The sequence below is a fragment of the Polistes canadensis genome, unplaced genomic scaffold (genome assembly GCF_001313835.1).
Source record: "Polistes canadensis isolate GaletaPanama2010 unplaced genomic scaffold, ASM131383v1 scaffold_155, whole genome shotgun sequence".
Classification (NCBI taxonomy): Eukaryota; Metazoa; Arthropoda; class Insecta; order Hymenoptera; family Vespidae; genus Polistes; species Polistes canadensis.
In genome coordinates, this window is record NW_014569702.1 from 189,167 (window position 1) to 201,011 (window position 11,845).

At 33.7% G+C, this 11,845-nt stretch overlaps 2 protein-coding genes across 3 annotated transcripts in view; both read right to left on the reverse strand.

Moving 5' to 3' along the window:
• Positions 1 to 2,909: 2,909 nt before the first annotated feature.
• LOC106788817 (S1 RNA-binding domain-containing protein 1) lies at positions 2,910 to 6,845 on the reverse strand. The gene is made up of 2 exons (XM_014752414.1): positions 4,581 to 6,845; positions 2,910 to 4,497 (listed from the first exon to the last, which is right to left on the reverse strand). Exons 1-2 carry the CDS (start codon positions 6,639 to 6,641, stop codon positions 3,727 to 3,729), a joined length of 2,832 nt encoding a protein of 943 aa, XP_014607900.1. The 5' UTR covers positions 6,642 to 6,845; the 3' UTR covers positions 2,910 to 3,726.
• Positions 6,846 to 8,188: 1,343 nt separating this feature from the next.
• Positions 8,189 to 11,845, reverse strand: part of LOC106788818 (serine/threonine-protein kinase OSR1-like) — a 10,139-nt gene continuing 6,482 nt past the window's right edge. The window contains exons 4-11 of one of the 2 annotated variants that reach the window (XM_014752417.1): positions 11,469 to 11,581; positions 11,126 to 11,376; positions 10,815 to 10,980; positions 10,047 to 10,282; positions 9,844 to 9,958; positions 9,505 to 9,767; positions 9,112 to 9,298; positions 8,189 to 9,024 (exon numbers count right to left, since the gene is read on the reverse strand). In XM_014752417.1, the coding sequence (XP_014607903.1) occupies positions 8,947 to 9,024; positions 9,112 to 9,298; positions 9,505 to 9,767; positions 9,844 to 9,958; positions 10,047 to 10,282; positions 10,815 to 10,980; positions 11,126 to 11,376; positions 11,469 to 11,581 (1,409 nt within the window). In that variant the 3' untranslated portion in view covers positions 8,189 to 8,946. Of the gene's footprint in view, positions 9,025 to 9,111; positions 9,299 to 9,504; positions 9,768 to 9,843; positions 9,959 to 10,046; positions 10,283 to 10,805; positions 10,981 to 11,125; positions 11,377 to 11,468; positions 11,582 to 11,845 lie in introns of both variants that reach the window. The other variant, XM_014752416.1, reaches the window with a different exon arrangement.

The following is an 11,845-nucleotide window of genomic DNA, read 5'->3' on the forward strand; positions in this document are numbered from 1 at the left end:
AAAGGACGCAGCAAAGGCAAACCAAACCCCGGTGCAATTATTCCGCTTTTCCATTGAAACTTGGATCCAACTGCGACTACGGCTGCAACTACGACGACTACGAAGCTCCATTGACAAACAAATATTATACGTTTTGTAACAAATGCTATTCCGTCCGTGCTACGAGAAATGCCCCGATGAGAAAAGAGAAGACAGGGATTCTCGCTTCTTTGCACCTCTTCCTCGCTTCGTTGCAAAGACTTTTTTGTAAGCTCCGCTAAAATCTAATGAAACTTCGAAGCACGACGGTAAACTTTGAAATTTGTTCATACAATATAGAGAAGGAATGTCGTGACAACGCGAGAGAAGAATGGAAAACACGAGAGCGCATACGTTCAAATGGAATTCCGCAAGAAGAATTTAAAAAAGGATATGCAAATTGACGAATGTATAAAATACCCAAAACTACGACGAGAGCCCCGAATCCGCCTACGTCGTTCCTGTCCTACTCCATTTACCTTACTTTTCTCATTTAAATATCGATCCTTTTGCGAACCTACTACAGTCGGCAGAAAAAAAGATCGAGAAGTCGAGCAATAGTAATTTCCAATCTTTTCGAAAACTTGCGAAATCGAGTTCGCTCGTTGAAGTTTCTTCGACGAGGAGACGATCGTCTTGGAAATTCGGTATACGAGCGAACGAAAACGTTATGCTAAACTCACGACGAAGCTAGGTGCGAGCGGAATGGAAAAAAGGTCGTTACGCTGATGCAAGCTAAACCGAAACCGAAAGCCTTTCCTACAAAATGTGATTGTAAAGACCACCAGCTCTAACGCATCTTTATCTTTTTATTTTCCGAGCCACTCTGGAGAATCAGGTGTTGCTCGCTAAAGTTGCATCCCTTCTTTTTTTTTGCAACCCCCATTTCCCTTGGTCTTAGGACATCTTAATTGCGCGCGCCCCCATCCTAGAAGTACGTACGTACGCCCAAGTCTTCCATTTGCAAACCTCGGACTTCGCCCCTACGGTTTCCCTTACGAGTACCCAAGTAATCTACTCTTCATTCCGTCGATCGAAATCAAGGGTTACGATTACATTTCATTCGAAGATTTTCATCCAACACTTTAAGACGTTCCGACCATCAAAAGTGATGACTTTGCACGAACGAAATTCCAATATTCTATAGGAAGCGAAAGAAAAGTGAAATTTGATCAAAATGCAAAGGAAATACGAAAGGCAGGAAAGTTAGCGAGCGAAACTAAATACCGTAATACGATTTGCGATCTTATAAGTTGCCGAGTCGTGTGGGCGAAGCAACCTAAATGTCGGTGGACGTTAAGGTCGAAAGTCTACCTCCTACGTATACGAAACATGCCTACGTAACATAGCTGCTCTACGTACATATATTAATGCATATATATTAGTTATCTGCGTGCATCGATTGTCTTTCCTTCTCTCGACTATGAACCAAATCCAACGCTTTTGTTTGATTACGTTAAAAAAATGTTGAAATTGGTCTTGCCGTGGATCGATAAGGGACGAGGTGCTCGAGTGGTTCTCATCGAGCGTACTTCCGTAAAACAGCTGATGCCTGAAAACCGGCGCCGCGACGTCTAGACGCCAGGGAAAAAGCACTAGCAGTGCGTTCGAATCGTCAGCAAAACACCCTCTGCACTTCCTGACGCAACCCTGAACCAGAGAAAATAAACATCGCGTCCTAGACTAGACATAGAAAATAACAAGCCATTGTTTTAGACTTTCGACAAATATAATCATTGTCAACGAACGCTTTTACCAAATTACGCAATTGTTCTGGAGGATTAGCGAGAGCGCTTTCGCCTGTGAAAAAGATTACCACGACTATTTACTTCTCTTTTCTCTCGCAATCACTCGAGCTCGTCCAATTTTCTCTTCGCTTCTTTATGTATATTATTGCAGCCAAAATAGGGGGGAAAAAACAACTTCGTCTATTCCAATTTGAAATTCATTTGGAAACATTTATCGTAGAGTTTTAAACGCGTCACTTCTATTCTATATTGAATTTTAATTAAACATAGCGTTTATGAAATAAATTTCCCACTCATTAACTCGTGCGAAAAACGCATTCTGGGTCACCTATTTTCATCTAAAAATCCCGAGTCTCGATGGATCCTCGAGTAATATCGTTTTATTGTGAAAATAAATGAAAATTTCAAGTAGTATTTTTGCCATACGTACGCGCTGAGTAACGCGAAAAAGTTGTGTTACTTTAGACTAAGCCGGCTGTCCCGCAAACCTAACACCCTCCTATATTCTCCAAAATAATAATAACAATAATTAAGTCATTTTTGATTGACGAATCATCAATTACTATGGTTTTCCAATAAATTCTACTGTAAGAATTAACTATAGGAAAAACTACCTTATCGACAAAGATACGCTACGCGAAAGGATTCTACTGAGCATTATTGCTTCGAGAGCGTCTTGTTTAAAAAACATCATTCGATAATATACAAATTCGCAAAGTCCTATATGCATTGGTTAAATAACATTTCATAGAGACCATAAATGGCATATCGTGTCGTTTAATACCCCCGGATCTTATTCCTGTCCATCGCGATATATAATTTTCTTGAAAACCTCCCCGTCTGGAATGAAATTATTTATGGACACGTCCCTAGAATCGTTTTTCCAGAGTAGAAATTACGCGAATAAAAAATGAACATGAGCAATGGAAAGAAAAAATGATAGAAAAAATGTAGTTTCTTACTGGTACGCCGTTAGACGAGGACTGGTGTATATTGATCGACGGTCTGCAAAGACTCGATTCGAGCGGTCAACCCTTCCGTTCCGACGCATACCTCATAAATCCACTAAATCCTCTTCAGAAAAATATTCCTCCAAATCCTGTTTTTCATAAATTCAACTTTTATCTCTATTGTTTTTTATTCAATTATATTTCGCTGGATAAATTTATTTTTTTTTCGCAATCTCTACAAAAGTCGAATAAAATGATATATATCAGCGCTGTCCAACTTCTCTTACTTCAAAACTAATTTTTCGTTAACTCTACACAGTTTTACGGGGCCATACACTGCAAGTAATTAGATCCAATACTTAAATGTTTCCGAGGAAACGAAGGAAAATTTCATATGCACTACCAGTTTGTTTTATGTTAGATGGAAAAATACATTTTCTACAGTTTAATTACAACAACAAAAATTATAGAAAGAATATACATATAGGTGGGCTGTAAAGTTTTCAGCTTTATGGTCTTCCACATCTTGTCAATTCGCTGGCCAATTTTTCTTTTGCAAACATTTCGGGGGCTAAAGAAGGGTAGTTAATCCAAAAATCAATTAATGCCACGTCAAAAATTAGTTTAACCCAAATTTTCATTTGTCTCTCATCGTTAACGACAGTAGGAGTTCAAATAATACTTCGAATCGAATTATCATAAATTAAACCAACAAATTTATTCTTCTGTAAAGATCAAATTAATAATATTTTGATTACACATATTGTTGTACTTCAAATTGATTAGAAAAGCTTTCAATTATGTACAAAAATATCTTTTCTTCAATGTCTTCGTAAAGAATCAACAAATAATCGATCTATCTATTTCTTTATAATAGCGCTGTCTAACTTTCCTTATTCCATCCTTGGACAATGCTGATATATATATAAATGAAAAGAAAAGTTAAGAAAACGATAGAATTCGATAATCGATTTTCTGCATAGTCGATATAAAAAGTTTTGTATATTATTTTAAATAGTCTTTAATAATTCCAAGTTGAATCTATTGCGTCTGTGATCGACGTTGACGACTTTTACTTCCACGCGTTGACCTACGTAAAGTGTTTGGCCCTTGCACAGTCTCGTAGGCATAAGACCATTTTTTTCTACCCCAACATCTACGAATACACCGAAGTGCGTAATGTTTCTGATTGCCCCGCTCAACAAAGTACCGTCAGTCAAGTCTTCGATGTTTCGCAAACAAGAACGAAACAAAGGACTTTGAAATTTCATTCTTATATCTTCATCTTTTTTCGTTGTTAAAGCTGTTATTATAACTCCTAAGGTGTCTTCGTCCGTCAGAAATTTGTTGAGAAAATTTGGGCCGTCCTTTTCGATGAACGCTTTGATTGTTTCTATGAAAGACAAACTGCCTATTTCTTCTATGTTACATCCTGCCGATTTTAAGAATTTATATGCTACAGGATATGATTCCGGATGAATCCAAGTTTGATCCAAAAAATTAAGAGATTCATTAGGATCTTTCGATTTTTTTATTTTACTCCCAGCAACAACTACTGTTTCTGGTAGAATCCTTATAAATCCAGCACACTGTTCAAAAGTTTTATTGCCAATGCCTTTTACTTTCAAAATTTGTTGCCTGTTTAAAAATGGACCATGCTTATTCCTCCATTCTATGATGTTGGTCGCTCTAGATTGATTCAAACCAGCAACTTTTCTAAGAAGAGAATGGGAAGCCGTGTTGATATCGACACCGACAAAACTTACTACTTCTGTAACAACCTAAAATAACATAAATTATCCAATTATCTTTATTTTAAAAGATACATCCACTGTTTTGCTAGATTAACCAATCGTATACTAACTTCATTCAACGATTGCATTAACTGCTTTTGGGGCAAATCGTGTTGATACATTCCTACTCCTAGATGTTTTGGTTCTACCTTCACCAGTTCAGCAAGCGGATCTTGTATACGTCTTGCGATTGAAATCGCAGAGATAATATTTGGATCAAGATTGTCAAACTCTAGTTTGGCTTCCGTACTACAGCTGTATATAGATGCTCCCGATTCGTCGACTATCGTGTAAGAAACGTCGAGTGGTTCAAAGGCTTTCGACTTAATTAAATTAGAAAGAAATATTTCTGTTTCTCTGCATGCTGTACCATTGCCAAGTGCTATGATAGTACCATTATATTTCCTCACTAAATCGATCAAAATTATACTCGACTTCTCTGAATCTTGCATTTTTTTATGAGGATATATAATAGCAGTTTCTAAAACGTTTCCTTGCTCCGACACTACTGCTAATTTACATCCATGAGAAAAACCTGGATCTACACCTATTACGATTTTTCCTCGCACGGGAGGCGTCAAAAGCAACTGTTTGACATTGGTAGCAAATACTTCTATGGATGCACTTTCAGCTCTTTCTTTTAATTCGCTTCGTATTCTTCTAACTATTAACGGTTTAATAAACTTTTTAAACGCGTAATCTATACTATCTCTCAATAACGTCAAATGTAAGTTGGATGCTTGAACTCCAGATTTGAAAAAACTCATACAATAATCTGTAAATAAACCCACCAAAGGATCGGGTATAAGGATTTTAACAGTAAGAACTTTTTGCGACTCTGCCCTATTAATAGCTAGAATTTGATATGGCTTAATATTACTTGTCTTACTCTTGAAATTCAAATATATTTCATACTTTTCTTTATCTACGCTTTTCTCTACCTTTTTGTCTTTAGATTTATCCTTCGTTTTTAACGGCACTGTATGAATGTCCATAATAAATTCTTTTTCAAGCATTTTTACTTTGTCAAAAATAACTTTATGTTTACTAATTACATCTGCTATAATATGTACAATTCCTTCCTTTATTTGTTGCTCCGTTTGCAATCCTGTCTTTTCTTGATCGACTAATGAGAATAAAGAAGGAATTTCTCTTCCTTCTATAACTGCATTACTTATAGGACCTAGGCCAACCGATTTGGCCCTTTCTGCCAACGATTGCTTAGACGTAACTTTAAACATGGAATAAATATGCTCTAAATCATCTTCAGATTTGGTAGATACTAATGCAGAGTGAATATCTGGCGTCCACTTTCCTAATTTGTCGATAGCTTTAATAATTGTGTTAGCGCGATGTTTTATTGCATTGGCTCTATCGAAGCATTCTTTTAAAAATCTTAATTGATCCGCTTCCATACCACCTGTCATGTTTCTTCTATACCTTGCAATAAAAGGTATAGTATTTTCCTCTTGGAAAAGTTTAACAATATTTTGTGCTTTTTGTTTATCGATATTTTGTACTTCGCAAATGTAATCTACATTTGTCCATTCCACACATTCGGTAGAAAGTTTATTTATATCTATGTTTTTTTTTTCACCTTCGACCGATAAATCTTTCTCTAATTTTCTCTTTTTCGCATTAGAATTAGTCATTTGTAATTCATCTACATTTTGGATTGTCCTTTTTGGATTCTTTACATCCATACATTTGTCTACTTCTTCCTTTGGAATTGCATCTTTATCATTATTACTTTCATCAACGTTTTCTTCTTTTTTTATCTTTTTTCTTACATGTGCATTTCTTACTCTCTTACCTTTGTTCATTGTTGTCTTTTTATCATCTTTAACTGTAACGTCTTTCTTAACAACTTTCTTATCAATTTCTTTTTTTTCATCTTCGTCCTCATCAGAAGATGTAAGTATTAATCTGCTTCGTTTATTCCGTAATGTTTTCTTCTTACCAACAAATTCTTTTTTTTTATCATTCTCTTCATCGGAAGATATGATTATAGGTTGGATTTGTTTATTCCTTAATTGTTTCCTTATACCTCTACGTTCTTTCTGTTCATTTTTGTCTTCATCAGAAGATATTATTACAAGTTTTGATTGATTATTCCGTAATAATTTCTTCATATTTCCAAAATGCCTTTGTAAAAATCGTCTAAACTTTATAATGTAATTGACAGAAGTAAACACTCATAAACATGGCTACTCTGGCGACGATTGTAGGTAATATTCGATATATTGCAATTTCTATGGCGCGATATTTTAAATCGCAAAGACGTAAATGAAAGATTTCAATAGTTTTACAAAATCATTTTTCGTCCATTTACTAGAAAGAGCAAAATTTTATTACGACTAATTGTAAGTCAATCGTTAATTAATCAAATATTATGTATAAAAAAAATTATATTGTTAATATTTGAAAATTCTATAAATTAATTAAGTACCACCTTGCCATTAAAGCATATTGTTCTTATATATTAATAATAATATTATAAAATTAATAATAATGCAATGGAATAAAGCACAATATTTTTCATTGCTTAATATTCTTTGATATTAATACAAATAAATAACTTTTGATGTCGGTACATAATCAATCGTCGCACTTTGTTTGGCACCATTTCGATGATGCTGCAAATGATACGTCACGGTAAGAAAGTGTTTTTTAATTATGATAGAGATTGAATATTACATCTAAAAGCTTATGAATCGACAGCAAGTTTAATTTTCGGGGTGGGGGTAAGGCACATGTATCATAATACAGTTACGCTAAAACATTCGGATTAAATTTAGTTCGAATCCTGAAATATCATGCGTGGTAAACCTAGAAACTACAAAATAGTGCCATGTTCGATAAAACTTATTTTTTCTGATTCTACTTTAGTTTATACATTATAATAATCATTATTATTATTATTGTTTTTGTCTTACAATTAATAATAATTATGCTCTTTTTTCCGTATGTTCTATAATAATTATCAAGCGTACAAGATACATCTGCCGTTTAACGAATAGAGAGTATTACATTCGTGATTTCAAAATTGGTAAAACGATTTCTTTTCTGTGTATATATATGTTACCGTCAAAGCCGGGAATCAGACATTACTAGTAAATCCTCAGCATTACTATGAATGTGAAGAGTAGTAATGCCGAGGATTTACTAGCAATGCCTGATTTCCGGCTTTGACAGTAACATATATATTCTGAATAAAACTTAAATATATTATACCTTGCGTCTATGCAAACTAAAATATATTGGATTTTTTGTTTGTATTTCGTAGTGAAAAAGAAACCTTGAAATAATAAACAGAATCTGATAATTGCATATTTCTCTTCTTTACTATATACAAGCCTGGTTGGATTCAAACTTATGTTACAAAATTCCATATTATATTAAGAATAATTTTAATCATAAATAACATATAACTCTGATTTCGTATATTTTGTGGCAGGCTCACGTTGCGTACAGGTGTCCATATATATATATATACATATCCATCTACATTGACATATGTAGATATATATGTGTATATATATATATATATATATATATATATATTTCGTTTTTGTAAAAACGACTCAAGAAATAAAAGTCTTAAACCAGTTCTATCTAAAATCTTTAAAAATATGAATACATTATTGTAATTCTATTTAATTAAGTACAAAATGTGTTCTAGTACTTTTGAATCTTTGTGTAATATTTCATTGATTCTTCATCAAATATGATAATTAAAATGTAATAATTGGTATTTTGTACAGGACTTAATGACTTTAATGACACTATATTATAGCGCATCTTATATATCCTTTGTTAAATAAAGGAAGAAAGTTAAATCAAATAAACAAATGAAACAATCAAGTACCTCAACTGATTTCACCCAATGAGTTCTTCGTTATTTCAACTGCTACATTATTTCCAATGCGCGTAAATTCATTCAAATTTACATAAAACAATTAAGAGAAACAACGAACAAACTGGATCGCTAATATTTACATAAATTAAAATAATATGAATCGTTCTAGAATAACGTGAAGTTATAGCTTTTAGGGATTAGAATACGTCAAATTTGCAAGCCTTCGTGGATAATAATTGTGTGGATTGCGTCTTAATAATTTACGTGAACATAAGATAGACATAAAAACTTTTTTCAAAGGTTCTTTGTCACTGTATGTACTATGATTAGGATGTACTATCTTGTAGGTTCTATGTCCTGCGTGATCAAATTACCTGAAAAATCATAGCAACTGAAAAGAGTTATTCGCAAAAATATCAAAAACTAGAGCCATACGCGTCAGACAAATCCGCTGATGGTTTATACTGTACAATGTTTTTGTAGAATGATCAAACGGTACAGCTATAGCTTTTGATCCTTTCTGCATCATATATCACGTAAGAGTATTATTCTGAGACTTCAGAATACTACGAAAATGTTTAATCCGTGATGGAGATCTGAGCGAATCCTATTAATGCTTTATCATCTGGTACTTCGTTGGCTGCATGACCAGAAATCTAAAACAAATAAAGAATAATTGTAAAGTTTTTTTTATTTCTAATCATAACAATATTATAGACTAAGAAGAAACAGTTTTATTTTACCAATGGAAATGTAACAGTCCGTAATTGCCCAGCACTGTCTATTAATTTTTGTAAATTTGATGCTATAACCACGATATCTTTTCCGTCGACTAATAGCGCGCCGACTAGTTCGGCAGCAATGCCTTCGGCAGAATCAACTCCCACGGCAAACTCGAATCTGATGTCATTTAGTTCACGTTTCTGATTACTAGAAAAAAATCAAATCAAAATAATATCATAGATAATCCGATAAGTTGTTTTAATAAATAAATTAATAGGATCGGGATGGACGATATATACTTTGATTTTTCTTCAAGAGTGAACTGAGTGTCTGGACGGCTGGAAGGATATTATGGGGTATATAATAATATTAAAAAGTAAAATATTTAACGAAAGAACATATTTCATGCATACCGTAGTCTTAACACCAGATTTATAGGAACATTTTGCTCGGCAGCTTGTATAACGGCATGACTTGGTGCCGATTTAACTTGAGAATAAAATTCGTCTTGTTCAGGATCTTCTTCGCTACTTGCATTCTCTATTGTATTAACTGGTAATGCTTCTTTGCCTTCTTCACCACTAGATGCGCTATCTTCTTCTTCTGACGACCAAACCCATTCCCCTGTTACTGTTCTGTGTAAACGACCCGATGTACCTGGTTGCCTTTTCGATGCCTATTTTTAAATTGTACATTATATATTTTGAGTATGAAGTAAATATACACATTAAGTATTAAATAAAGAAACATACCTTTTGTACTCTAGTTTCGAGACTTGGGCCTATAGCAACTAATGTTTGTTGCAAATATTTCTTATCTTTTGCTTTTTTAAAAAAGGGATGTTTCAAAAGTTCTGTAGCGGTTGGTCTAAAAGAAATGGATTTGGCAAATCAATATTGCAAATATCAATTCTATATGCATTTGATATTTCGTGAGTACACATGCTTAGCCTTACCGTTTAGTTGGATCCTTTTGTAAACAATCGACGATCATTTTACGGAATGTTTTACCATACGCTTTATACTGATCTTTATCATCCGCCGCTGTATCTAAAGTTGGTGGATCGTTTTGTAAAGTGAGCATCAATACCTTCATCGGCGGATACTTGTGGTAAGGAGCGGTACCGCTTGCCATTTCAATAGCAGTGATACCGAGCGACCAAATATCTGCTTTAAAATCATAACCATGGTCCTGCAAATAAATATGCATATCATAATTGCTTTTACGATAAGTCTATTAAAAAAGATAGACAACATTTAAAAAAAGCGTGCTTTTCGAAAAGACGCGAGAACGCGGCGGCGTAACTCGAACAACTAATATTGCAAGCATTTTTAACAACAGTTGTCCAAAAAATATATATGCATTCGTCAAATGCATATTTGACGCGTGCAAGCGCTTAGCTTTTTAAATATGCGCTTTATTTAAGCCATTCAAAATAGTGAAATATTTTATAGAAACCTTTTCTTTAACCAAACGTTAACAATCATTGGTAGTAGCAACTTCATGCAAGAAGTGTGACGTAAGGATATTTGTTAGATTCCATTAACTTGTAAACGAAAAAGCATTTAATATTTGAACTTAATCGAAGCATAATGTGTTTTGATCAATAATAAACTGTACATTTGTATCTTAGCACTTGTTTATGCCAATATTAATGCAACAGAAAATATGTAGACACAGAAAATGCAGGCTAAGAAGTTGTAGTGTTACTTTCCTCTCTCACCTGCTCCATGACCTCGGGTGCCATCCAACATGGCGTTCCAACAAAAGTATGCCTAACTTTTTGTCTGCTTAGATCTCTTCCTGTAGCGAGCCAAGCACTGACACCAAAATCAGCTATCTGTACAGTACCATCTTCTCCTAGTAGGATATTACCCGCTTTTATGTCCCTAATATTGTTTTGTTTGTTTTGTTAAAAGTCATATACTAGTCCATTACTATTTTTTTATATAATTATATTCCCATTTAATTATACCAGATCGCAAGGGTTCAAAATGTTTGAATAAATGAAAAAGAATATTAACAAAGTGATACCTGTGTATTTGACCATTGCTGTGAAAATATTCAAGACCTTTTAGGACTTCTCGAAGTACAGTAGCTATTGTAGCTTCATCGAATACTCCATGTTTGCAGTTGGTGGTTCTGGTTTTATGTTTGATTATATCCAACAGAGATCCACCTTCTAATAGTCTTAGAACAAGCCAAAGTTCTTCTTTTACGACAAATGACGTATAATAAGTTACAACATTTTCGTGGTTGCAAGAAGACATTGCTTGTATCTCTTTCTGTTCAAACGGATAAATATCATTGTAAAGAAAGAATATTAGGAAAATATATAAGTATATAGTAATTATTAGGTAATTAAAAATACTCTTACCAATAATTCGTCCATACTGGTATTCCATTTTTCTAGATTTATTCTTTTTATAGCACATTTTTCTTGGCGTGGAATACAAAATGCTGCGTGAACTACCGCAGTGGCCCCAACACCTTTAAATATTAATTACGATACTTTATTCTCTATACACGAAAATGACATATAACAAATAATCTCAAATTTAAAAATAAAGTTAAAGAGCGATAACAGGTTCGTGATTGATGTCAGCTGTACAAATAGTATATGATAAACATTCAATGAATCTTTTACGTAAAGAGAACAAGAAACGAAGCAAAATACACGATCGATGCGAACCATTTAGGTTAGAATCTATATATATACATGTATATATATATGCTATATATGCTATATATATA